Genomic DNA, 27779 nt, shown 5'->3' on the forward strand with positions numbered 1-27779 from the left:
CTGTGATTAAATGTTAAAGACTTCAGACATTAAAGCTAACAACCTGTGAAATCATTGACACCAGGAGGACGGTTAAAGTGTGACTACATGAACCAGAGAGAAAGTGAGAGATTGTAGTTTGTACAGCTTACCCAGAGACGGTCCTTTGATACAGCCTTTGCATTACCTACTGATGAATGTTTCAAGCATCTCTAGCTAAACAAAAAATACATACATTTAAGACAATTCACTTGTTTTTTTAATATTTTTTTTTATTAGAAATGTACAGCTTATGAGTTTCCATTACGATTGACCTTTTTTCCATGTTCTACTTTTTACAGTTTTTACTTCTGTTAAAATATATTCTCCCATCAGTGATCTCCCAGGTAAAGAGGTTTGTGACACACAGAAAACAGTACTGGGCACAGAGCAGTGCCACTGTCTAAACAACATGATGTGTGTGTGTGTTCGGGATGCATATGTGAACAACATGGAGGCAGACTGACATGTAACATTTTCCAACATTCCCACTAAAAAGGGACCCTATACTAAGTGTCCACTAAGAAGAAGAGGGAAGGCGTAGCATTGTGCAATAGCCCTTTCCCCTCAGACTTGAGATGAGTTTAGTGCTAACCAGTGGCAGACTTCAGACCCTATTCACTTACCCCTCAGGCCTGGAACCCACCACGGCAAGCATAAATAGATCAGATCTCCCAAACACAATACGAACATATAGCTTAATAAAAAAATAGCATGAAAATATGTTTATATATAGGCCTCTATTCTACAACAGGTTGTCTGAGAGGTAACAGAGGACATTGTAATGGGGAAGAAAGTATTTAATACTGTCCCAGTGTGTGAGATAGATAATCAACTCAGGGAACCCAAACAGCTATAACATCACTAAGTATTAAGCCAGACTAGCAGGAGATGTGCAAAGGCAATCATGATTGGAACGTTACATTTGACAATCTTTTGGACATTTGACGGGGAACAGATAAAAGATCTCATATCCCCTACAGGTTCATTAAATGTAGTGAGCACGAGAGCAGTCAGGCGGAGAGTGAAACGACAGGACCCCGTGGCTAAGAGAACATGAGTCAAGCTGACATGGAAGCGCTTTCAAGGATCACACAAGCCTTGTGTGTGTGTGTGTGTGGGGGGTCCAAGTAGTCTCCCTGTTTCAGTCCGTTTTCAACCGTTTAGTTCCTAATTAACATGACCCAGATCCATCCGACAGACGATCACTAAAGTCCTTGAAGCTAAGAAATCAAACTAAATACGTGGAGTGCGTGTGTCACTAAGCTAAGTGTGACCGTTCATTTGTTTAGCACAGTATTAAAAACAGGGCAGCTTCCCCAGTGGCCCCACAACCTACAGCAGGTGCAGTTTGTCGTTTTCACAAAACATTTGTTCCCTATCTAGCTAGTCTGCCTCGAGTTGGCATATGTTGAAGAGCGAGCTTCGTATGGATCCCACTGTAGTGCGATTGAGATGATAAGCTTTGCCTAGCGACTGAAGCAGCCAATGGCTGCATAATATATAATATTGTCATGCCGCTTCCAGATTTTTCTACTGATAGCATATTATACCCCTTCCCTACCCCTTAAGCATCTGTTCAACCCCTTGGCTACTGACATATTAGAACATGACAGGTAGAAAAAATAATAATCTATAGGAAGTAAAAAGTGAAATTCCTGGGAGGAATTGGACTGCTCCAGGACCATTTCACAAGTTAAGTGTGTGTGTGTGTGCGCACGTGTCAAGACACAGTCAGACAGAAGGCGAGTGAGTATTGTCACAGCTCTTCCCTGGTCCCTAAACAGGAACCATCATACATGAGACGACGTCAAAGTAAACATACATGAGATAATGTAACTCATGACAGTAAAAATACAAAACAATGGGCATAATAATAAATCACAATAATTCCAGTGTAAGTGTTTTTGTTTTTTTCTTAAGTCAGTAATTCTTGTCCCAGAGGTACAGGCCAACGGATTGGCAAAAAGAAAAGAAAAAATCCCCTAGTCGTTTGTCCACGATGCCAAGACATGCTGTAGTGTACCAGTGAGTAGCAAGGGCCCTCCTTAGCAGAGCCTGGGACTATAGTGGAGGCGTTGTCTGAGAGACAGAGAGATAGAGCAGGGTGGATCTCTTCCAAGGCCTGGCCCCCTTGTAGGCCACACTGACTGGCCCCAGCCCCGGGCCCAGCCTGCCTCGGTCTCATCAGAGTTTGAGGCGCTGCACAGAGAGGGGTGTTGAAGTAAAAGGATCCCCCCCTCTCCAAAGGAACGATAGACTGAGATCATAGTGAGATGAGAGCTGTGCCCATCTCCCGCATGCAATTACTCTCTCAATGGTCCACATTCCTCCTCCCCCATAGAACTGCACTCAGTCCACTCAGGTATAGTATCAAGGGCTGCAGTGGATTCTCAGCTTTGTTCTATTGTCATATAATATTACCACCTGGTCTTCCCCCCGCTCTTCATTCCCTACCTTCGACTCCCCATTTTCTATTTATTCATCCTCAGAGATCTTCTTTTCGGTTTGCAGCCAATATAGCTTCTCCCCTTGGCTGGCATTTCCCTCCCTCGAGATGCCAACCTTCCAAGTGTCGTTCATCACTCGACTAGGAAGCTTGGAAATCGATGCTACCTCCATCCCTCTCCTGCTCCCTCTCCCCTCCCTCTGTCAGTCTTGCAACTCCCCTCGCCACTCCCCTGTCCGTCCCCTCTCTACCCCCGTCACTGTTTCTTCTCGCGGGTGGTGATGGTGACCAGTTGCTTGGCGGCTTTGGCGATGTCATAGGCGCACTGGATGACCTGCTGGGTGAGCAGCTGGTAGTCGACGGCGGGCGCTGACGGGTCCGGGGGTGCCGCCTTGCGACACTCCACCTGGAGGCGGGAGGCGCTGGACGCCAGGAGGCGCAGGGAGCAGTGCACGGCGTCTAGGGCGGGCCGCTGAGGGGAGGCGGAGAGAACAGTTAGACACAGGGGAGACAACACTTACTGCTTACAGCTAGAATCTGTATTTGGTCACAAAAAATGTGCAGTATATATTCTGCTGTTCTATCAGGCAGCCAAAAATAAAATAAGAAATGTTTGTTGTTTGACGCAACCTCTTTGATAATAATAATAACTGTTGGTGGCAGTTTCACACAATACGGAATCTTTAAGGAAATTCTAGAAAGAGGGAGAGCTAGAGCAAAACCTTACCTTGGGAAAGAGAGAGGCCATTTCAGTGACAGCAGAGTGGATCTTCTCAGAGCATGGAACGAAACTAGGGAACATAAGACATCCTCTTGTTACAACCATAGATCAAACGTAAGCCAAATTCTTGTTACCTCCGTAGATACAACGTAAGCCTCAGTCCGACTGAGTGAGTCTCGTAAGTCGGGGCCCTACCTGTCGTGTTTGAACTCCTGTGCGGCCCTCAGAAGCTCCTGGATGTTTTTGGTCACCTGCTCCGTCTTGAGGATCACGTCTTCTGTGCACGGCAGGGTAGGATCCGGCTCACCCCCCTCCCACTCCTCCGACTCCCCCCGGCCCTCCTCTTCACTGCTGCGCCCCCTACTGTAGGACACACACAAAATCAGTACACTCTAACATTAGCCTGCAATTCCCACATTGAGCAGAGAGGTAAGCATCTCTGAAGTAATCACCCACAGTAAATATGTCCTTGACAAAGACAAACAGTCCACCAGTCTGCTAGATGTCTAGGTAGACCCTAGAGCCTGGCCTGTCTTGCCCCTGCTACATATTGGTGGAGACCCCAGAATGACTCGTTCACTGCCCAGCCACCTGCCCCAGATATCTCCCCCCCAGCCTTACCTTAGCGACAGCTCATACATCTGAGTGTTGTCATAGTCACTATCAGTGCCACTGCCGTGCTTCTCTCCTTTAGGGACCTGTGGACAAACAGAACACCTTATCAGCATCAAAGGTAGCAGTAGTGATTCTAAAGGCAGACATCAGTGAGAGTATGGCAAGGCCTTTATTAAGCAAGCCATTCACACAAACATTTACACTAATCTGCAATATATAATCCTCAGCAATGCATCAGCTCATATTGGTCTATAAAACAGTCAGTCAGTATCAGCTTTCATAAGACGCCACTGAAGGTTTCAGCCGTCACAGTCTGGGGTTGGTCGCGAAGTAGTCTAATAACCCTGGAAGTCACAGATGAGCTGACCAACTGCAAGGGAGGGCAACAGCCAGCCAGCCTTACCATGTATCTCCCCATCTCCATGGAGCTAGAGAGGTGCTGTCCTCCATAGGGTGTTGGACCGCCAGGACCCCCCTTCCTCACCTGGAGGATAGACAGAACGGGACAGGAACTCAGAGGAGAACGAAAAGCAACAGAGGAATCGCAGAAGGAACACTGCCTGACAGAATTTTTGAGTTTTAGTAGGAAGATTCCAATCAGACACTGGGATGCACTATACATGCTTGAGCAGAGTCAGCTCAGCTTTGTGCGGGGAGATAGTAGCCTATATGTCGAGGTCAAATTAGATTATTTTTGTCAAATAACTTTGACTGAAACTCAACAGCCAAACTGCAGAGCAACTTTCCCCAGGACAGGTTTATACTGAAAATGTGTACGGCCCAAGTTGACTGGAATTCAAAAGGAAATGTGTGAGTCTTGAGCGAGGTCCTGCCAAGTAGTTAGTGAGTCACTATCCCAGAACAACTTACACACGGAAAACATCATTAACATTATCAGACACACAAACATACTGTCTGATAAACACAGGAGAAGACAGAGGAGCCGGTTAACTTTCATTAGCTTGCCTCAAATCACGTCTCCTCTCTAGTCACAGTCACAACAGATGTATTCATAAAGCATCTCTGAGTAGAAGTGCTGATCTAGGATCAGTTTAGGCTTTTAAAATTATAAGAAATAAGGGGGGGGGTCACTGATCTTAGATCAGCACTCCTCCGAGACACTTTATGCAGGCCCAGACAGTCAGCACAATTATAGATACTTCTTTAGATACAGCTGGCTGACATAAGGGGCTATGCTGTGAGTTATCCCAGACAGTATGGCCAGTAGGCCACTCTTGGACTCACGGTTCCCTAGCGGAGAGCTAACTAGATGTAGACTGAACATCTGCGAATATTTGTATGATGGCATATGCTTTATGATACACAAATAATGTCCATAAAATGAAGTCATCGTCATCGGCACTGGGTTTTACCACTGTGTGGTCCGATATCTATGATGGGGTCCAAACTGTACAACTTTAAAAAAAAGGGCAATCTGGGATTGGTACATCGATTAAAAATATATATATATATTAAATTATATACAGTATAGCCATATCATTGTTTTTGAATTACTTATAAACACAGTATGAGCAACAATGCAAGACATATACAGAAAAAAACACAACTTATCTAGATATATCCTAGCATATAGAACTCAATTCTATACAAAATAAAAATATTTTTCAAACTACACAAGAAATTGTGCATTTGTAAATTGCTACGCTGTAATGCCCTACAAAATAAAAACTTAAAAGAAACACAGAAAAATGCACAGATATCCCAATGCAGTTTGGTTTTTTGCATCACRCGCATGGATAATGGAATGTAAAGGTTGAAGGCAACAATGAGCACAACAAAAGACAGACAGGATAGATAGATAGATGGAAGTGCCCAGAATACAAGCAACAGATAGACAGACAGGAGTCAGAACAGATAGAGAGACAGACAGACTGACTTTACCTCCTGGCTTCCTATTCAAGTTCCATACCAGTCGAAGTGTCTGGAAGCAGGGGTGTGTGTGTGTGTGTATGTGTAAGTAGTGCATTAGCTTAGAGCGCCTCAGACCACAGATCATCGGCCGTCATTTTCTGTTCATTTCCACATGTTGAATTACCACTGTTTGTCAACACACCAAGCAGTTGACCCACACTCGTGTAAGTCAGCCTGCCCTAGGTTCCACTGTGACCGAGTGGGTCAGTGACTGACACAGTGCCTTGAAGGATCCATTGAGAAGAGCGTATGGCTATTGGCTAACGGTGCAGGACAAACCACTAACACTCCTCGTGTTTGAGCTACTCACACTAGAGATAGGGAATGGGAAAGCTATGATAGACACTCAATGGTGGGAAAGATACCTGCCATCTTAGCTTAAAAAACAAATGATGACATTCTACACTCAAAAGAAACCTCAATCTGAGAGATAAACTCATGTAAAGTGAGTGGAGGAGAAGAGTGATTTGCCACAGTGTCGAAGTCACTATTTGTGTGTATTTGGGGCAGGTGCGTGCGTGCAGCATCTGGCCCAGAAAGATTTGCGCCAGCGGTAGAGGCTGGGGGTCAAAGGTTAGGGGTTAAAGTAGAGGTGCGCTCCACTGGTGAGCAGTGTGTGCATGCCAGACAGCAGTAGAGAAGGTAGGCAGCAGTAGAGACAGAGACAGCAGGTGGTGTATATCACCATGACCACGGCCACCTGGGGGCCGTAGCGCGTTGCTCACACTTACACTGGGGTGCAGAGGCTGCAGGCGGCCCGTCAAGGAGTCCAGGCCCGGGGAGTGGGAGTGGGGCTTGGGGGTGGCGGGCCCCGGCTCGTACATAGAGAAAGCCTGTCTGTCCCTCCGGTGGGCGGGCGCCGAGGACATGGCTAGGCTGGAGTGGTCCCCTCCCCTACCTCCCCCTCCGCCGCCTCTCACCCCCCCTTGCCAATGTGCCGGGCTGCCTCCTCCCCCGCCTCCCAAACCGCCAGCTCCCCCTCCTCCGATGACCTGGCCCCCCCGCAACGCACTGTTCTCCGTCTGCATCCGCGAGATCTACGGGGAGAGGTGGGGACGGGGGAGGAGGGTCACCTTAACGTGTCAAAGGTCACATGGACAAGCATCCACATACACAGGTACTGTACAGGGAGCTTCATTTAGCTAACCACATACTAGATATGGATGGAGGAAAGATTATAAATGGGGATCAAGGGAGTCTATAGGCCATCTATAGTCTATACTAGGGTGGATATAAGGGGTTAAACTGGCTAGTCTGTGGATGGATATAACTACATACTGGGTTACAGTGCCTTCGAAATGTATTCAGACCCCTTCTCTTTTTCCACATTATTAAGTTACAGCCTTATTCTAAAATGGATCAAATAAAATAAAAATCCCTCAATCAATCTACATACAATAGCCCATTATGACAAAGCGAAAACAGGTTTTTAGAATTTTTGCAAATGTATTACAAATAAAAAAACTGAAATACCTTATTTACATAAGTATTCAGACCCTTTGCTATGAGACTCGAAATTGATCTCAGGTGCATCCTGTTTCCATTGATCATCCTTGAGATGTTTCTACAATTTGATTGGAGTCCACCTTTGGTAAATTCAATTGATTGGACATGATTTGGAAAGGCACACACCTGTCTATATAAGGTCCCACATTTGACAGTGCATGTCAGAGCAAAAACCAAGACATGAGGTTGAAGGTATTGTCCGTAGAGCTCCGAGACACGATTGTGTCGAGGCACAGATCTGGGGAAGGGTACCAAAAAATTCCTGCAGCACTGAAGGTCCCCAAGAACACAGTGGCCTCCATCATTCTTAAATGGAAGACGTTTGGAACCACCAAGATTCTTCCTAGAGCTGGCCGCCTGGCCAAACTGAGCAATTGGGAGAGAAGGGCCTTGGTCAGGGAGGTGACCAAGAACCCGATGGTCACTCTGACAGAGCTCCAGAGATCCTCTGTGGAGATGGGAGAACCTTCCAGAAGGACAACCATCTCTGCAGCACTCCACCAATCAGGCCTTTCTGGTAGAGTGGCCAGACGGAAGCCACTCCTTAGTAAAAGGCACATGACAACCCGCATGAAGTTTTCCAAAAAGGAACCTAAAGGACTCTGACCATGAGAAACAAGATTATCTGGTCTGATGAAACCAAGATTGAGCTCTTTGGCCTGAATGCCAAGCGTCACATCTGGAGGGAACCTGGCACCATCCCTACAGTGAAGAATGGTAGGGGCAGCAGCATAACGCTGTGGGGATGTTATTCAGCGGCAGGGACTGGGAGACTAGTCAGGATCGAGGGAAAGATGAACTGAGCAAAGTACAGAGGGATACTTGATGAAAACCTGCTCCAGAGTGCTCAGGACGTCAGACTGGGGCGAAGGTTCACCTTCCAACAGGACAACGACCCTAAGCACACAGCCAAGACAACGCAGGAGTGGCTTCAGGACAAGTCTCAATGTCCGGACTTGAATCKGATCAAATATCTCTGGAGAGACCTGAAAATCGCTGTGCAGCGACGCTCCCCATTCAACCTGACAGAGCTTGAGAAGATGGGAGAAACTCTCCAAATTCAGGTGTGCAAAGCTTGTAGTGTCATATCCAAGAAGACTCAAGGCTGTAATCGCTGCCAAAGGTGCTTCAACAAAGTAATGAGTAAAGGGTCTGAATACTTATGTAAATGTGACCAGTTTTTTTTTTTATATACATTTGCAAAAAAAATCTAAAAACCTGTTTGCTTTGTTATTATGGGGTATTGTGTGTAGATAGATTAAGGGGGGGGGGAGAGATGTAATCCATTTTAGAATAAAGCTGTAACGTAACGTGGAAAAAGTCAAGGGGTCTGAATACTTTCCGAATGCACTGTATCTTAACCAATAAACATACATATTGGCGGTAGGTATTGGGGGTTGATCTTTAGTATCTTGGAAAATAATGGAACTACACATGCATGGTTTATTGAGGGGTACGGGGGGGGGGGCTGCTCTCACTGACACTGTGTTATTGTTTTACCTGTATGTACCTGTCAACCTATCAACACTGGAAGAGAATTGCTGTGCATTTCCCCAAGTGTGTGTGCAGGGACTGACGTGTGTGTGTCTAGGGGCTGGTATTTCTCCTGGCGTTAGACATGAGTGATGGGACAGACATGGGACAATAGCTCGGGCATTCATGAGAACAAACCAACAATACCACCATGGAGAGATGGAACAGAAACAAAGTGACTAAATATGGCGTAACAACAGATGGGAACGAAACCTGATATTTTGACAAACTGAAAAACAAACTGCAGTATTAAACACCAAAACTAACAGATACTGTTCTGAGCTGCACAATTTGCTTACTACAGTATAAGGACAGCTCTGGGAACACTGATAGTGATTTCACACTAACATACTGAGGCAGAAACGATATATCTTCCATTAACTAAAAATATAATTGAAAAACCAGCTCTTGGTGTATTATAACACATCAACTGGTAGACATAGAAATTCCTCCCATCTTTCTGTCGCGCATCCTGCCCTCCACCCTCCCCTCCCTAACTCTCTCCCTCTCCACTCCCTCCATCCATCACTCTATCCATTCCTCCCTCCTCTCCCTGCCATCGTACCTCCCTCACATTTTCGTTATCCTCCCTCTCCTACCTCTTTCTGCAGCCGGCGCAGCTCTTCACTCAGGTTGTTGTTGACCTTCATCAGCTGCTGGACTTTAGCCTCGGAGGAGGCCAGGGCCTTCTTAACCTCCAGGTACTCCTGCAGAGTGATGGGCCCGTCCGACAGGTCCGACGAGTCCATGCTCTGAGGGGACACACACACACACACACACACACAGAAATAAAACTATCTAAAATACACACACAAGCATTTGGGAGTCATTTATGTGGGATATTGTCTGAGCAATAAGCGGCACTCGATTTCATCATCACTCTTAGCAGTAAATGGAGAAGTTAAAGCACAGCTTAAAATAACAATCTTTTCACATTCAACACTGAAACCATATTTGAGAAATCTCTTCTTAACTGGAAATGACTTTGAACAGCATTCATCATTCACAGCTCAGCCATATCTGAGAAGCACAGAGCTTCTGTCTGTATGACACCAGAACAGAGCTTCTTCACACAGAGGACATGAAATTCTCATTTTACAGCAGCTTTTCCACCACGTCCTGTGGCTGTGGGAGCGTGCTTTAACAGGGTTTCCACCCCCTCTCCCCTCCTCTCACCCCCCCCCTCCTCTCACCCCTTGTCCATCTCCTCCTCTCCCCCGCCCCTCTCCCCTCCTCTCACCCACTCCCTCTCCTCCTCCCCGCCCCTCCTCTCACACTCCCTCTCCTCCCCTGCTTGTAGAACAATGCTCCTCTGATTGAAGACCCAGAATAGCTGTGATGTCACTGTGGAAGTATGTGGCAGCAGCAGCACTGCCACTCCCGCAAGGCATGCTGGGACAGGCGGGGAGGAAGATACTGCTGGGATAACACTGCAATCACTAGAAGAAGCCTAAGAAGAACTATGTGCTGATTTACGATCAGTTTTGCGTTTTAGATCACAATGAATATGATTACATGGACAGGGGGGACCTGATGCTAGATCAGCACTCCTATTGAGACTCTTGACATGTATGGACCCTTAACTCAAAGCAGGGCTGGGAGCATAGGACCACTTCCTGGTCACTTTGCTCCACCTCCATGTCTCTCAGTACACATTTTATCCATCTATTTACTGGGTTTAAGGGAATACTTTGGCTGTTCTCTGGTACTCTAATGTTGGCCTGTAGAGAAAAACATAACAACGGTTTGCAATGGAAAAAGAAAACAAGAGCTTCTTATTAGGCGAGTTCCGAATAGTTACCTCCCCCTTTCACTATGTTTCAGGCTGCTTGGTGCCAAGTGAACACAGCAAAATGTTTCCCATTGGACAAATTCAGGTAGGTCCCTCATTTGGACCTGTTCGCTTCCGTTTGATGCTTAATGAACACAACCCTGCAGTCCTTCTGTGCCCTTCTCTCCTCACCTTGGCCCGGTTGTTGCGCTGCGTGTTGTTGTTGTTCTGAGTGGTCAACTCGCTGTCCGTGTCCTCGTCCGACGCTACGCTGTCGTAGTCATGCTGGTCGTCGTCGGCCCCCAGGTCCAGACTAGAGTCTACAGGGATGGATCAGAGCAACAACATAGGCCCTGGTTCAATCTCAATTCATCTTTCCTCGATTCCTCGCGTACTCTCCTCGCTTCCTTCTGAAAATGCATTGGAGAAGAAAGTCCGAGGGGAGGGAACTTGGACCTTTTCTTGAATACGGTTGAGAAGGAGGCGAGGAGACAGGATGTGAGGAATTGCAGAAAGATGTTTTGAGATTAAGCCACAAAAAAAACAGGAAAAAACACAGCTCAACTTAACTAGTGACGACTTAACCATAACACAACCAGGCAACCCCAAAATTGAAAATACATCTCAGTAACTTCTCCTTTTCACTCATACATCGCAATGATGGATTGACTGAAGTGTGCCAAAACAGCTTAAAGTCCAGAGCATACTTAATTCATAAAGACCTCGTTTGAACTGGCTCAGTCCCTGCCTTCTCTCCCCCCCCCCCCCCCTTCACTCCTCAGTCCTCTCCTCCTCCACACCTCTCCCTCTCTCACCCGGTAGCTGCTCAGCGCCTTTCCCCTGTTGCCTCCTCTTGGCGTCACTCAGGATGTCGATGATTAGCGTTGCGAACTCACGAGCGTTGAAACGGGCCAACTTCTGTCTACCCTGAAAGAGAAAAATAGGCAGGGGACACACGCATTCATTCTTGAGTACTCAAAAACCCTCCGACGCATAGACGTAGGTTTACAGGAGAAAAATGAATTCAGACATTTTTGGTGTATTATTAAAGAAAACACAAATTGAAGCCACAGTCTCTGGTATTGCAGTCCTGTGGTCACTGGTCATGTGGTGTGGAAAATCATAGTCATAGGGGCTACAGTTGATCATAGTAACACACACACACACTAAACATTGCACCTAGCAATTCACGTTTGTGTTTGCATAAGGGGACAAAAATGCAGGCTTTGTATCCATGTGGTTTCAATTCTAAACACGGTCCGACCGTGAGCACACTGTCGTGTGTGTGTGTGTGTGTGTGTGTGTGTGTGTGTGTGTGTGTGTGTATTTTCTCCCTCAGTCTCTCTTGCATGAAACATAAACACTACTACTGACCAGTCAGATGGCTCCAACCCTATTCAATCCAATCCTAGCTGGGGATCTCACTGTGGTGAGGGTGCTGATGTGTTAAGGCCTATGTTTACATTAATGAGCTAGCCAACTGAGGGAGGACCCACAATCACACACAACCCCTTTTGTTTCCCCCTCACCCTCCCCCACAGCTGGAAAATCTCTCTCTCACTGTCTCTATATCCCACTGGCCAGTGCAGAAGCTCATACATCCCGGTACAGCCACAAAACTATTAATAGAATTTGATCTTTCATCCCTCTCTCTCTCTCTCTCTCTCTCCATATTTCAGCCCAGACTTTATCTTTCCTCGTCTGCCCTTCTGTTCTCCTCTTTTGTTCCCGTTTTAAAATCTGTCGTGTTCTCGAAGGATTTCTCCGTAGTCCCTTCTACTGCCTGCCTGTGTCACTGTTAGCATCGTCTTCAGCCTGCTGTCATCAACTAAGCCTACGCAGCGTTGGAGAAGGATACAAGATATTCAAGCATTTGCTGGCAGTCATCAAACGTTGTTTTCACGTGTGTGTGTGTGTGTGTCTGATAGTAGTGGTGGTGGTGGTTACCTGGTTGCGTGTGGCTGAGTATTCGGGGTTGACAGGCAGGAAGGGCACCGCGCTGCGCTCCGTCACCAGAGTACTGTGGTTCTGAGTCGTCAGCCACACTGGGGAAAGGGGGAGGAAGGACAGAAAGAGAGAGATATTATACACTGATGTGTGAGTGAGAGAGAAACAAGGTCATTTCAGCTGGAAGTTGGAATACGCACAGCAACACACCCTGCCTTCCGCCCACACATACACACAGTGCACAGCTCCACTGGAACAGACCACAGAACAGTTACAGTCTTACACACTTTCTCTCCTCCGAGAATGTCCTGCTATACCTAGAGCTGTGTGTGTATGCATGTGTGTGTGCTTGAGCGTGTCCGGCTCTCGGTCTCTACCCCATCCTGCTTACCTGCGGAGAGTCTCTGTCAGACAACGCAGTCTGCGACTGCTCCTGCTTCCGAGAGAGAGCGAGGGAGGAGAGTGAAAGAGAGAGAGACTCCAGAATTCCTGAGGCACTTTCCTCACCAACTCGCTCTCTCCTTCTCACTTGCTCCTTCCCTCTAAATTGCCTCTCTCTCTCTCTCGTCTTAGACCTCACCCAGTGCCCTTTTACAGACTTTGTTTATGCGTTTTTTAACGTTTCCTTTCTAAACAGTGACTCCTTCTCCGGGGGAACAGCCTACACTAGGGCCATGTCCCACATAACACCCTATTCCCTTTATAGTGTACTTTTTTTTACCAGGGCTTGGTGAAAAGTAGTGTACTATATAGGGAACAGGATGCCATTTGGGACGCAGACCCCAGAGTGGCCCAAACAGATTGCATGACTCAAAAAGGCAAAGACAGAAAGAGGAGCAGGATGGAGAGATCTAGAGAGAGGTGGAGGAGAGGGAGAAGCAGGGGATGGGTTACACAGGAGAGGGAGAAGCAGGGGATGGGTTACACAGGAGAGGGAGAAGCAGGGGATGGGTTACACATGAGAGGGAGAAGCAGGGATGGGTTAACACGGAGGAGGAGAAGCAGGGATGGGTTACACAGGAAGGGAAGAAGCACGGGAGATGGTTAACACCGGAGAGGGAGAAGCAGGATGGGTTAACACGGGAGAGGGAGAAGCAGGGGATGGGTTACACGGAGAGGGAGAAGCAGGGATGGGTTACACGGAGAGGGAGAAAGCAGGGGATGGGTTACACGCGGAGAGGGAGAAGCAGGGATGGGTTACACGGGAGAGGAGAAGCAGGGGATGGGTTACACGGAGAGGGAGAAGCAGGGAATGGGTTACACAGGAGAGGGAAAGCAGGGAATGGGTTACACGGGAGAGGGAGAAGCAGGGGATGGGTTTACACGGGAGAGGGAGAAGCAAGGATGGGTTACACAGGAGAGGGAGAAGCAGGGGATGGGTTACACAGGAGAGGGAGAAGACGGGGATGGGTACACAGGAGAGGGGAACAGGGATGGTTACACGGAGAGGAGAAGCAGGGAATGGGTTACACAGGAGAGGGAGAAAGCAGGAATGGGTTACACAGGAAGAGGGGAGAGAGAAGCAGGGAAGGGTTACACGGGAGAGGGAGAAGCAAGGGGATGGGTTACACGGGAGAGGGAGAAGCAGGGGATGGTTACACGGGAGAGGGGAAGAAGCAGGGATGGGTTACACGGAAAGAGGATACACCGCGGGAGAGGGAGAAGCAGGGATGGGTTACACAGGAGAGTGGGAGAAGCAGGGATGGGTTACACAGGAGAGGGAGAAGCAGGGGATGGGTTACACAGGAGAGGGAGAAGCAAGGAAATGGGTTACACAGGAGAGGGAGAAGAAGCAGGGGATGGGTTACACGGGAGAGGGAGAAGCAGGGGATGGTACACGGGGAGAGAGAAGCAGGGGATGGGTTACACAGGAGAGGGAGTAGCAGGGGATGGGTTACACAGGAGAGGGAGAAGCAAGGATGGGTTACACAGGAGAGTGAGAAGCAGGGATGGGTTACACAGGAGAGGGAGAAGCAGGGAATGGGTTACACAGGAGAGGGAGAAGCAGGATGGGTTACACAGGAGAGGAGAAGCAGGGATGGGGTTACACAGGGAGAGGGAGAAGCAGGGGATGGGTTTACCACATGGAGGGAGAGAAGCAGGGGAATGGGTTACACAGGAGAGGGAGAAGCAGGGATGGGTTACACAGGGAGAGGGAGAGCAGGGGATGGTTACACAGGAGAGGGAGAAAGCAGGGGGATGGCGTTACACAGGAGAGGGGAGAAGCAGGGGATGGTTACACAGGAGAGGGAGAAGCAGGGAATGGTTTACACGGGAGAGGAGAAGCAGGGATGGGTTACACAGGAGAGGGAGAGCAGGGGATGGGTTACACAGGAGAGGAGAAGCAGGGGATGGGTTACACAGGAGAGGGAGAAGAAGCAGGGGATGGTTACACGGGAGAGGGAGAAGCAGGGATAAGGTTACACAGGAGAGGGAGAAGCAGGGGATGGGTTACACGGGAGAGGGAGAAGCAGGGGATGGGTTACACACAGAGGGAAGCAGGGGATGTACACGGGAGAGGGAGAAGCAGGGGATGTTACACAGAGAGGGAGAAGCAGGGATGGGTTACACAGGAGAGGGAGAAGCAGGGAATGGGTTACACAGGAGGGGAGAAGCAGGGATGGGTTACACGGGAAGGAGAAGCAGGGATGGGTTACACAGGGAGAGGGAGAAGCAGGGGATGGGTTACACGGGGAGAGGGAGAAGCAGGGATGGGTTACACGGGAGAGGAGAAGCAGGGGTGGGTTACACAGGAGAGGAGAAGAGCAGGGAATGGTTACACGGGAGAGGGAGAACAGGGGATGGGTTACACGGGAGAGGGAGAAGCAGGGAATGGGTTACACGGGGAGAGGAGAAGCAGGGAATGGGTTACACGGGAGAGGGAGAAGCAGGGGATGGGTTACACGGGAGAGGGAGAAGCAGGGGATGGGTTACACAGGAGAGGGAGAAGCAGGGATGGGTTACACGGGAGAGGAGAAGGCAGGAATGGGTTACACGGGAGAGGGAGAAGCAGGGAATGGGTTACACGGGAGAGGGAGAAGCAGGGATGGGTTAACACGGGAGAGGGAGAAGCAGGCGGATGGGTTACACGGAGAGGGAGAAGCAGGGAATGGGTTACACAGGGAGAGGAGAAGCAGGGGATGGGTTACACAGGAGAGGAGAAGCAGAGGGATGGGTTTACACGGGAGAGGAGAAGCAGGGGGATGGGTTACACGGAGAGGGAGAAGCAGGGATGGGTTACACGGGATGACGGAGAAGCAGGAATGGGTTACACAGAGGATGAGGGAGAAGCAGGGATGGGTTACACAGGAGAGGGAGAAGCAGGGGATGGGTTACACAGGAGAGAGAAGCAGGAATGGTTACACCAGGAGAGGCAGAAGGCAGGGTAGGAAGGGTTACACAGGAGAGGGAGAAGCAGGGGATGGGTTACACAGGAGAGGGAGAAGCAGGGGATGGGTTACACAGGAGAGGGAGAAGCAGGGAATGGGTTACACAGGAGAGGGAGAAGCAGGGAATGGGTTACACAGGAGAGGGAGAAGCAGGGAATGGGTTACACAGGAGAGGGAGAAGAGGAGGAGGGGGGTGTCTCACCTGCATCGTTCTCCCTGCGGTCCACTTCGTCATACACATCCATGGCCAGCTCCTCAAACAATCGATTGTTCAGCTGTCACACACAGGACATTTATGGGACGCAGACAGTGTACAAGACCAAGACAAACATAAGCAATGCACGACAAAACTGCAAATACCAGCGAGGAAAAAATATATATAAATACACACACACGGTTAAAATAATAGGACAACCATGTACAGCAATGCTGTCAACACAAACAGTAGCACTACACTAAAGGGCTCTGTCCTTTTGCTGCCTGGGCCAAAGGAGAATTGATTATACCATACACAGGAAATGGGGAAAGTCATTGTCCTCTGTCATAGACAATTAGAGTCACTGATACAGACATGGCCCAATGCTTCAGTTTATTATCAGATTAGCTCGTTTTCTGGGTCGTGTGCATTAGGCACCAAATGGAAGAAAAACAGGGAGGGATACCTCGTTTTTGTTTTCCGTTGAAAACGTTTCAAAATGTTTTCCCTTGTGTGTCCTAATGAACACAAGCCAGGAAGTCTACCAGACGGATAGAGCCTTAACTCTAACCCATGACCCCTACCACCCAGCACTACTCACCGCTTGGAGCTTCTTCTTAGCTGCCTTGGCCAGTTCTGAGAGGTCCAGGCTACGCAGAGACACAGACAGACAAAATGCCACAATGAAACAACCGCAGACACCAACAGAGAGAGAGAGGGGTGAGGAGAGAAAAAAAGGACAGAAAGGTAAGGGAGGTGGAGGACATGGGACTGGGGGTTTTCTCAGGGTGGTGGGTGGTAGGGGTGAGGACAGGAGGGGTGTTAGGTCATGGAGCGAGGGCCATGGCAGATAATCAGGTGAAATATATAGGTAACTGCCAAAATAATGGAAACACTTAGGGATACAAAGTGTGATTCCTGAGTTAATGAAGCATATAACATCCCATCATGCTTAGGGTCATGTATATAAATGCTGGGCAGGCCATTATATTGGATACCATGGCGATGTGCCCGTAGGATGACAATGCCCCCATCCACAGGGCACGAGTGGTCACCGAACGGTTTGATGAGCATGAAAACGATGTAAACCATATGCCATGGCCGCCTGTCACCAGATCTCAACCCATTTGAACACGTATGGGAGATTCTGGAGCGGCGCATGAGACAGCGTTTTCTACCTTTCCATCAACAAAACACCAACGTTTTGGGAATGTCTTGGGGCAGAATGGTGTCGCATCCCTCCAATAGAATTCCAGACACTTGTAGAATCTATGCCAGGGGTAGACAACCATGTCCCAGGAGATCCGCAGTTATTGCTGGAGTTTGTTCCAACTAGGCACCACACCTAACCAACTAAGCTAATTGGTCAGTTCGGTGATTGCCAAAATTCAACACACTGGGTCTTCCAGGTCAGTTAAATGAAGAACAGAACCAGGGTTGCATACCCCTGATCCATGCCAAGGTGCATTGAAGCTGTTCTGGCTTGTGGTGGCACAACGCCATATGAAGACACTTTATGTTGGCGTTTCCTTTATTTTTGGCAGTTACCTGTAGCTCCTTCCATTTCAGTCTGGCAACATTCAAAACTATAGGCCTAAGTACTTGTATGATCTACAATGAGTACTGGTGGTCGAGATACAGTAGCCAACCTGATATTTAAAAACAAAAGGGCTCTCGTCAATGTTTATTGAATCAAGACATCATAAAAGTAATACTACTATATAAAAAAGTCTGACAAAATATCACAGGAATCCCTCCCTCCTTCCCTAACAACAGCGAGAAGATGATGAGCGTACAGGATAAAAGACGAAAGAAAATGGGGGGGGGGGATGTTGAGTMAGTAAGAGAAAAGAGAGAGATACCTCTGTGTCGGGCACTTAGGGCGAGCTCTGCCTCCACAAGCGCAGCAAAGATGGAGAGAACAGAAAACGAGTGAGCGAGACAAGAAAGAGACAGGTAGAAAGTAAAAGAGAGAGAGGGGAGGGGGGATACACTCCATATCAACACCAGGGCCCATATTCACAAAGTCTCTCAGAGTAGGAGTGCTGATGTAGGATCAGGTCCCCCTCTGTCATATGAATTATTATCGAAGGTAAAACTGATCCTAGATCAGCTACTCAGACGCTTTGTGAATACCGCCCACTAGTTCTCCACAGAGTATAGTACAGAGTATAGTACAGTACAGTAATAGCAGTGTTGTAGAAGTCTGTTGTAGCTCAGCAGACAGACATGCAGTCTGCATCAGTGTAACAGGGGCCTTCCTCTCCTATCTAGCAGTACAGACTGACTAACGACAGGGCACAACCTACTGGTCAAAACACTGCAATACACCTAGCCACTTCACTTGTGCCAGAATATTACATGGTATTCATAACATTTCATTGTAGATTCCAGAAAATCAAAGGCATTGCCAGAATATCATGTCACGTCAAAGACAAAAATGCTTAATAGAGAATCTCATTTGAAAATACGTTTTAGTCCAGGATTAGCCTTAATCTGTGCCTGAAAAAACACCCCTATGTATACTTAAGCAATAAGGCCAGAGGGGGTTTGGCATATGGCCAATATACCACGGCTAAGGGCTGGTCTTATGCACGACACAACGCAGAGTGCCTGAATACAGCCCTTAGCCGTGGTATTTTGGCCATATACCACAAACCCCCGAAGTGCCTTACTGCTACTATTAACTGGTTACCAACATAATTACAGCATTAAAAATAAATATTTTGTCATACCCGTGGTATACGGTCTGATATACCACGGCTGTCAGCCAATCAGCATTCAGGGCTCGAACCACCCAGTTTATAATAAATATCAACCACCATGCAGATTTATAAATATAGTCCCCACACATTCTATGTTGACCCTGAACACGACCCTTTGACACTTACCTGTCAGCCATCTGAGGAATGATATAATGCCCATTCTTGTGATCTACAGGATAGAGTACAATGGAGTGAAATCATTGTATAGTGTAAAACAGTCATTGGGTGAAAAACCACCCTACTAGTTAAGCCTGACAGTGGGTCCATACTTGGAGCGATAATCAGCGAACTATCAACCACCAACCAGTCATGTTCAATGGAAGGAGACACAAAGAGACACACAGCGACACACAACGACTTAGCGGTCGGCGAGGAGAGAACTAGTGACCAGAATTGAAAATGTCCCAATATTATGCAAATTTAGGGAGAGGGCAGCTCTTGTTAGAAAGCTCTGACATTAGCGAACAACAAAACTGCTGTCATGCTAGCTGTTTGAAGGATACACCCACCAAGCGAGATCTCAACGACTTGATTGCTGATTATCGCTTCAACTCGGAGCCCTCTGTAAGGTCCTTGGCAGGGGTAAAAAGGTCACCTACCAGGGCGTCGGCCACACAGGTAGAAAGCCAGCCTGTCTGTGAGCTCGTACTGACACTCAACCAGCCGCTCTGCCAGCTCCACCTGGCCCGCTTGCCTTCCACACACACACACACAGTACAAAGATCAGATCCTATAACTGTATATGGCACAGCTTACTGACACAATAAGGCAGAAAAAAATAACAAATAAACTGACTACCTTATGACAGAGTCACACACAAAACTGTATGTGTATGAATACTATGTTTAAAAAGAGTGAGCCAGGGGTGTATTCACAAGTAACAAAAGCAAACAGGACAAAACGGGAAGGGACTACCTGAACTTGTCCAAGAAGAGACCCTTGTTTTCCTTTGGAAAATGTTTTGGATCAGTGTACAATAATGAATAGACCCCTGGTGTAGCCTACCTGGCGTAGTCCATGGGTGTGCGTCCGTTGATGTCCAGGGCTCCGGGGTCGGCTCCGTACACGACCAGCAGCTCTGCCTGCAGAACCTGGCCTGCCTTGGCTGCCACGTGGAGTGGAGTGGTGCCCTTCTCCTGAGAGGACAACCACACAAACACATCTCATTACTTCAAATAGGGATTTAAGGGAGCATGGACACAGCATAGACCGATTGGACTGATACTCTACAGTTGAGGTTGTGAGTGGTGAGAAAATGGGTAATTTGCAGTAACAGGGGGTGGGAGGGTGAGTGGTGAGAAAGTGGGTAACTTGCAGTAACAGGGGGTGGGAGGGTGAGTGGTGAGAAAGTGGGTAACTTGCAATAACAGGGGGTGGTATGGGTCTCACCGGGTGGAAGAAGTTGGCCTGTGCTCCCAGGGACAGCAGCCGTAGACATGTCTCCAGACTCCCCGTCCTCACACTGGAGTGCAGTTGCTGAGACAGAAAGAGAGAGAGAGACCCTGTGAATCCCCTCATTAGTGGTGTTTAATAGGTCCACACAGAAGCTTCCAATAGTTATTTCTGTGGTGTCATTAAGGTGCTTCCTGCCTACAGGGGAGAGAAGAAGAAAGGCAGGCTCTGTGTGTGTAGAGCCTCAGTGGAGGCAGCCCGGCCCACCAGGCATTGCCCAGCCTGTGAAGGACGTCACCCTCTGACCCCTGACCTGAGGGGGCGGGGCCTCACCTTACTGAGGTCCTTGGTGGTAACACCGTCGTCATCGCGGCACGGCAGCTTGTGGACGAAGGATAGCATCTGGTACTTGGCGCGGATGAACTCGGACTTGGTGGGGCTGTTCGCACACATGCGCGAGCGGGGACACACACACACAGAGACAGAGAGTAGGGACAAGCTGGGTAAGACATCAGCTCTTTGTATGAATCATTGCAGCAGGAGACACCGAGGGGAAAATCCTCTCTGATCCCATAACAGTCTGATACTAGCTAATGACCCAAGGCTGAGCTGCATCTAACACATAAGCTTATTAGCCTGATCAGACTATAACAATTGACCAAGTGAAAGTAAATCTCTTGGTGGGGGAGAGTTCCACAAACAGAGACTATAGGTAAGCAGGAATGTTCCCACCCAGGTCATCATTGTAAATGAAAATTGGTTCCCATCTGACGTTTTGTGAAATATGTTGTGAAACAAAATAAACTTACTGGACTTTGTCCTGTGGGTTYGGTTTCCTGCGGCCGCTCTGCACCTGCGCTGGGTCAAGCAGGGAGTGCTCCCAAATCGAGTTAGCCCCATTACTGGCCAGGGTCTGCACCATCTAAAACACACACACTGGTGAGACACACGACAACACAGCGCTTACATGAAATTATCTAATGTGTGCTTGGAACATCCTCTTAGAGCTAATCAAAGCCTCTTCCTGTGCCTGAGGCTGGTCTAGTGGGTAACGCCACCGCCAGCAGCACCTATACACCACCAAGCATGGGTGCGAATCCCAACCCCTGCACCACTCTCTGCATCTACCTCCCCACTCATTTCCACCCTTTCTACAATTTTTTAAAAGCCAGTTCCTAACAAAAGTATTCTCAAATCTTATCTGTCCAGCANGGGAGGGTGAGTGGTGAGAAAGTGGATCATTTGCAGTAACGGGGCGGGAGGGTGAGTGGTGAGAAAGTGGATCATTTGCAGTAATGGGGTGGGAGGGTGGGAGTGGTATGGGTCTCACCGGGTGGAAGAAGTTGGCCTGTGCTCCCAGGGACAGCAGCCGTAGACATGTCTCCAGACTCCCCGTCCTCACACTTGAGTGCAGTTGCTGAGACAGAACGAGAGAAAGAGAGAGAGACCCTGTGAATCCCCTCATTAGTGGTGTTTAATAGGTCCACACAGCGGCTTCCATTAGTTATTCCTGTGGTGTCATTAAGGTGCTTCCTTCCTGCCTACAGGGGAGAGAAGAAGAAAGGCAGGCTCTGTGTGTGTGTAGCCTCAGTGGGAGGCAGCCCGGCCCACCAGCCATGGCCCTGAGTGGACGAGCCCAGCCTGTGAAGAACGTCAACCCCTGACCTGAGGGGGCGGGGCCTCACCTTACTGAGATCCTTGGTGGTAACACCGTCGTCATCGCGGCACGGCAGCTTGTGGACGAAGGATAGCATCTGGTACTTGGAGCGGATGAACTCGGACTTGGTGGCGCTGTGTAAGACATAAGGTAAGACATCAGCTGTATGTATTTTTTTGTACCCTTTTTCATGGTATCCAATTGGTAGTTACAGTCTTGTCCCATCGCTGCAACTCCCATACGGACTCGGGAGAGGCGAAGGTCGCGAGCCGTGCGTCCTCTGAAACACAACCCAACCAAGCCACACTGCTTCTTGACACAATGCCCGCTTAACCCGGAAGCCAGCCGCACCAATGTTTCGGAGGAAACAAGGACATCCCTGCCGGCCAAACCATCCCATAGCCCGGACGACGCTGGGCCAATTGTGCGCCGCCCCATGGGTCTCCCGGTCGCGGCTGGCTGCGACAGAGCCTGGACTCGAACCCAGYATCTCTAGTGGCACAGCTAGTACTGCGATGCAGTGCCTTAGACCACTGCGCTACTCAGAAGGCCCTCATCAGATCTATGTATGAATCATTGCAGCAGGAGATGCCGAGGGGCAAATCCTCTCTGATCCCATAATAGTCTGATACTAGTTAATGACCCAAGGCTGAGCTGCATCTAACACATAAGCTTATTAGCCTGATCGGACTATAACAATTGACCGAGTGAAAAGAATCTCTTGAGATCTTGGTGGGGGAGAGTGAGTGAGTTCCACAAACAGAGACTATACGTAAGTGGGGAATGTTCCCACCCAGGTCATCATTGTAACTGAGAATTGGTTCTCATCTGACGTATCGTGAAATATATGTTGTGAAATAAAAAATAAACTTACTGGACTTTGTCCTGTGGGTTGGGTTTCCTGCGGCCGCTCTGCACCTGTGCTGGGTCAAGCAGAGAGTGCTCCCAAATCGAGTTAGCCCCATTACTGGCCAGGGTCTGCACCATCTAAAACACACACACTAATGAGACACACGACAACACAGCCCTCATGTTGGCGTGGAACGTCCTCTTAGAGCAAATCAAAGCCTCTTCCAGTGCCTGAGGCTGGTCTAGTGGGTAAAGCCACCGCCTGCAGCACCTATACACCACCAAGCGTGGGTGCGAATCCCGACCCCAGAGCCACTCTCTGCATCTCCCTCACCACTAATTTCCTTCCTGTCTGAATAAAGTGAAAATACAACAAAAAAATAATAATAATTAAATCCAGTTCCTAACAAAAGTCTTCTTAAATCTTTTCTGTCCAGCAGCCAGGTAACATTTACTTTATATTAGCGATGGAGGAAAAAAACTATTGATAGTTAAATATTGCAACATTATTTTAAATGTATTTAATAGTTTTTCTAGGTAGCGTTAGCTAGCGCTAGTCGGCTGTGRGTGCACCAAAACGCCTGTATTTTTCATCCTATAGCTTGATCTCAATCATCTTTTTAAATAGTGAGCCAACATGTTTTCAGCACTTTTATTTCCATGCTCTCTCGTCTCTCTGCAGCAGACATATAGTGAGCAATATGTTTGGGACATCAACTCGCAATAAAATCATATTATCGAATTGCAATACATCTAGATATCGGGAGAGTCGTAATACTGGCACCTAAATATTGTAATATCGTATTGTGAGGTCCCTGGCCCTAATTTATATATAGTTTATAAACTGTTTTTTATCAGTATGGATTTACATGTTATAAATCTGTAAAAAACAGGTTCGCAATAAAATCGTATTATCGAATCGCAATACATATCGCAATACATATAATACATTGGTTGAATTGGGTTACTTGTCATTTAGCTGCTTGCCAAATACTGGGCTACTTGTACAACCATCAGTAATGATCCCCAATGCCGCCGCCCCCCCAGGTACCTGCAGCAGTGCAGGGGGCCAGCCGCTGTGCCGCAGGTGCTTGACGATGGAGATGTGGCGCCCCAGGCTACGGTGCACCGAGCAGCACTCGTCACAGATCAGAACGCCCCTGTTGATGCTGGTCCAGCCCGGATCTGAAAACACAGAGAAAGAGATGAAGTGAGAGAGAGGGGGAGAGGGTGGGGGGGTCAGGTGTGTACAACTTAGGCTATTTACGGTCCCGTGTGGKTCAGTTGGTAGAGCATGGCGCTTGCAARGCCAGGGTTGTGGGTTCATTCCCCACGGCGGGACCAGGATGAATATGTATGAACTTTCCAAATTGTAAGTCGCTCTGGATAAGAGCGTCAGCTAAATGACTTAAATGTAAATGTAAATGTATTTAGCAAAGACCCACCTCTGACAACTGTCTACTAGGCCTAGGTCATCTCAGGTTCATCATTAGGCCTATAGCTGTTTTACCGTTTCTTACCGGTAATAAAGTTAGGCCTAATATTTGACATTATTGTTTACTGCACACATTTAAAATAATCAAATAGCCTAATGTGAGGGTGATGAATAGACTGACAGTTTCCCTGACATGTGGAGTTCACAATGAGAAGTTCTCGAGACCATAAAAATCAACAAAACACGTATTATTAGCATCATACTGTATAGCCTAAATATAAGTCTGACCTTAAAAATTCCAGTACCACCCAATTGTGCCTTTAGGTGGTAATGAGATCATCATACTAGACAAGTCCAGAGTTCAATGGGCACAAAGAGAACCAATGGCCACACAGTCTAGTCATTAAGTCTGGCTGGGGCAAGGTTAGCCTACACCCTCAGGATCCTGCTAGAATTAGGCTAAGCTAACTGTGTATGACATGCAAACAGCCTATTTTATCCGAGGAACTAGATGGAGCATTTTTTTCTCAATTGGTAGGCCTAAGAGCTTAACAGATTGGGCTGGGGAGGAGCGAATACATGCAGAGAGAGAGAGAGATCTGTTCTTGAGGGACAATTTTGAAACAAATAGCTATTGGCAATACTCAACAAAGCATGCCTACTGTTTTCAAATATTATAATCTATGAAAAGCAGCAATTCATTAGCCAACAGCATACCACCCTGCATCCCACTGCTGGCTTGCTTCTAAAGCTAAGCAGGGTTGGTCCTGGTTTGTCCCTGGATGGGAGACCAGATGCTGCTGGAAGGGGTGTTGGAAGGTCAGTAGGAGCCCCCCTTTCCTCTGGTCTAAAAAATATATCCTGATGCCCCAGGGCAGTGATTGGGGACATTGCCCTGTGTAGGGTGCCGTTTTTCGGCTGGGACGTTAAACAGGTGTCCTGACTCTCTGTGGTCACTAAAGATCCCATGGCACTTATTGTAAGAGTAGGTGTGTTAACCCTGGTGTCCTGGCTAAATTTCCAATCTGTCCCTCATACCATCATGGCCACCTAATCATCCCCAGCTTCCAATTGGCTCATTCAACCCCCTCCTCTCCCCTGTAACTATTCCCCAGGTTGTTACTGTAAATTAGAATGTGTTGTCAGTCAACTTACCTCGTAAAATAAGAGTTAAATAAATAAATACAATTGTTGGGTTTGTACCCATGGCAGAACAGGACAAAGCAAAGCGCTAAATCAAATGTTAAGAGCGGYGAGCAGGACTCTTCATTGGTATAGATTCCAATCGTTGACACAAAGTTAAATCTCGTCATAATTCATGCTTCACAGAACAACCCCATTGGTCTTCCTCTCCATGTCCACACTTACTTCCACTTAGTGTGTGCAGCGCCTAATGTGATTTCATGCACAGACACCGACCTAGGCTACACAGTGCATATGGGGCCACTCTAGTCTCTTTTACCACTACATCTACAGTCAACACTACTGAAGGCTATAGCCATCTCTTCAGTCTAGCATTCTACCACATGCTGTGCTGCCCATCACAACCCCATAAAACGAACCATATTATGATAGAAAAACAAATAGGCCTCACGAGCATACTGGCAGTAACAACATTTAATAGCCTATAGTGGCTATATGACTTCTTCCAAAATATGGAGGTTGTTTATGAGTCCAGTAGCTATTCCAATGTGGAGGGTTGCAAGGAGTCACACATTAGTGGCTTGGATCAGAAGCTTGCTAGAGCTGCCTTTGCCCAGAAGGGGACGGGCCGCCGAGGCAGCAGAAAGCTGACGGTAGACTGTAAGTAAGAAAAAGAAACGGCAGTGCACACACAGAGTAGGTATACAAGCAAGCCAGGCTAACGCAGGTAACTGCAGAGGAGTGATGGTCAGGAGTGTCATAAATCAGCTGGGATAGCAGAAACACATTCCTGAAGYGAGAGCAGCTGTGAAGGAGAGAGCAGCTGCCATGCACCCCACTCCAACCACCCCCATCCCAAACTCTCCTTCTCCCCAAAACATTGTTAAATGTGTAAGGCCAAGGCTCTTCCGGCAGGGAGTGCCGGGATGCCAAGGTTGGCATCACATCAGAGTTGTGGGTGCACAATAATGTATAAAAACACAGAGTTGGAGAATGTAGTCTTCATGATTTTATGAGCAACTACTAAAAAAAATGCCATGAAGGATTAAGCTAAAAAAAAAATGGTTTTATGCCTACAGATGGAGCAGTCTAGACAGGTCAMGGGTCCAGATTACAGGCACTCACTCAATCACTATTCACAACCTATACTATCAACGCCCCTACTCTGCGCCGCACTGCTTGCTAACATTGGCTAGTTGCAGGCAGCTAGCTAGCCAACTAGCTTCAACTAATATCGTATGATAATTTAACTAACTAGTTAGCTAACTAACTCAGTYACAACGTTCAGCTAATCTTCTTGACTCTAAACGTTAGCACACTAGCTAACTATCTGACGTTACACAAATTACAACGTGAAATTGGTCACATTTATAGAAGTACTCTGGAGGAAGACATGCCAAACTAGCTAGCCTGTCGTCTTCAAATGTAACTAGCTACATAGCCAGCTAGCTAGTTAGCCCGTGTGGCTACAGAGCCAACTTTACAGACAAACAGATGTGATAGCAAGTTATTCATGTTAGACCAGACAAGACAGACACCCTTTCTCATTTGTTAGCAAACTAGGTACGTAGTTAGCTACCAGATAGATGTGGCGGTTAACACGATAAATAAAAGCAAACGTTATACGTTGCTTGGCTAGCTGCGCTGGCTAGTCAAGTAGGCGAAACAAATCTGACACTCAAATTCATATACAGAATATGATTCTTATCAAATAAACCAAAGTAACTTTCTAGTCACTTCATTTATTCACATGCACTGAAAATGCAAATMTCACTGTTTAAAGGCCTGACTAACTAACTGCCTGTGAACCTGCGCCGTTTTATTGTACTACTGACAGCGGGCACAGGCCTSCGCCGTCCCACCTAAATGTCGCCAGCCAGCACATATAAAAGACTAAAACAACACATTGTTTCAGTTTTCATCGTACCTGGTGCACTGCAGTCGGCGCATACTTCGGTTCTGTGGACCTTTCTTGACATGTTTAGGGTTCCACTACAGCAGTGGTTGTATATCCAAATTATATCTAATGGATGCTCGCCCTTCCGAAGACCGCCTTCTGCTGTTTCTATATGCTGCCCTGAATCCCCGGAAGCCGGCGTTGTGGTCTTTGGCTCTCCCMGCCCGAAGCTTTCCCTTTTCTTCCTAACCGGTTTCAGTCCTAAACTCCGGATTCAGTGAGTCGCAGTCCTCGTCAGTGGGATGATTATCACTGGCTAGCTCATATCTAGAGGGAWATAAGACACTAGCGCACACTGCATTGCCAATGTCGAGACCTAGGATAACTGCGCTCCGTCCTACCTGTKACTCGACTCGCTCTCCCACTACTTGCTCTGATCGCCACTCTCTCTCACCAATGCCAATGGGAATAGAGATAGCTCTAAAATCCTATCGTATTCGTCAAAGCTTGGAATCTCATCAATACCCATGCATGTAGGCCTACACCTATAAATGTTCATATTTA

At 47.7% G+C, this 27779-nt stretch overlaps 1 protein-coding gene across 1 annotated transcript; it reads right to left on the bottom strand.

Moving 5' to 3' along the window:
* Positions 1-230: 230 nt before the first annotated feature.
* LOC111960485 (ARF GTPase-activating protein GIT1-like) lies at positions 231-27659 on the bottom strand. Its single transcript, XM_070436669.1, has 24 exons — positions 27246-27659; positions 23792-23925; positions 22766-22878; positions 21920-22025; positions 21415-21651; positions 21044-21156; positions 20568-20673; positions 20232-20318; positions 19848-19978; positions 19442-19536; positions 18969-19011; positions 17940-17966; positions 16679-16727; positions 16084-16156; positions 12493-12590; positions 11361-11472; positions 10738-10865; positions 9374-9526; positions 6467-6772; positions 4207-4287; positions 3810-3886; positions 3384-3551; positions 3195-3258; positions 231-2939 (listed from the first exon to the last, which is right to left on the bottom strand). The coding sequence occupies exons 1-24, from the start codon at positions 27295-27297 to the stop codon at positions 2724-2726; spliced, it is 2769 nt and encodes a 922-aa protein (XP_070292770.1). The 5' UTR covers positions 27298-27659; the 3' UTR covers positions 231-2723.
* Positions 27660-27779: the final 120 nt, after the last annotated feature.

The sequence above is a fragment of the Salvelinus sp. IW2-2015 genome, linkage group LG4p (genome assembly GCF_002910315.2).
Source record: "Salvelinus sp. IW2-2015 linkage group LG4p, ASM291031v2, whole genome shotgun sequence".
Classification (NCBI taxonomy): Eukaryota; Metazoa; Chordata; class Actinopteri; order Salmoniformes; family Salmonidae; genus Salvelinus; species Salvelinus sp. IW2-2015.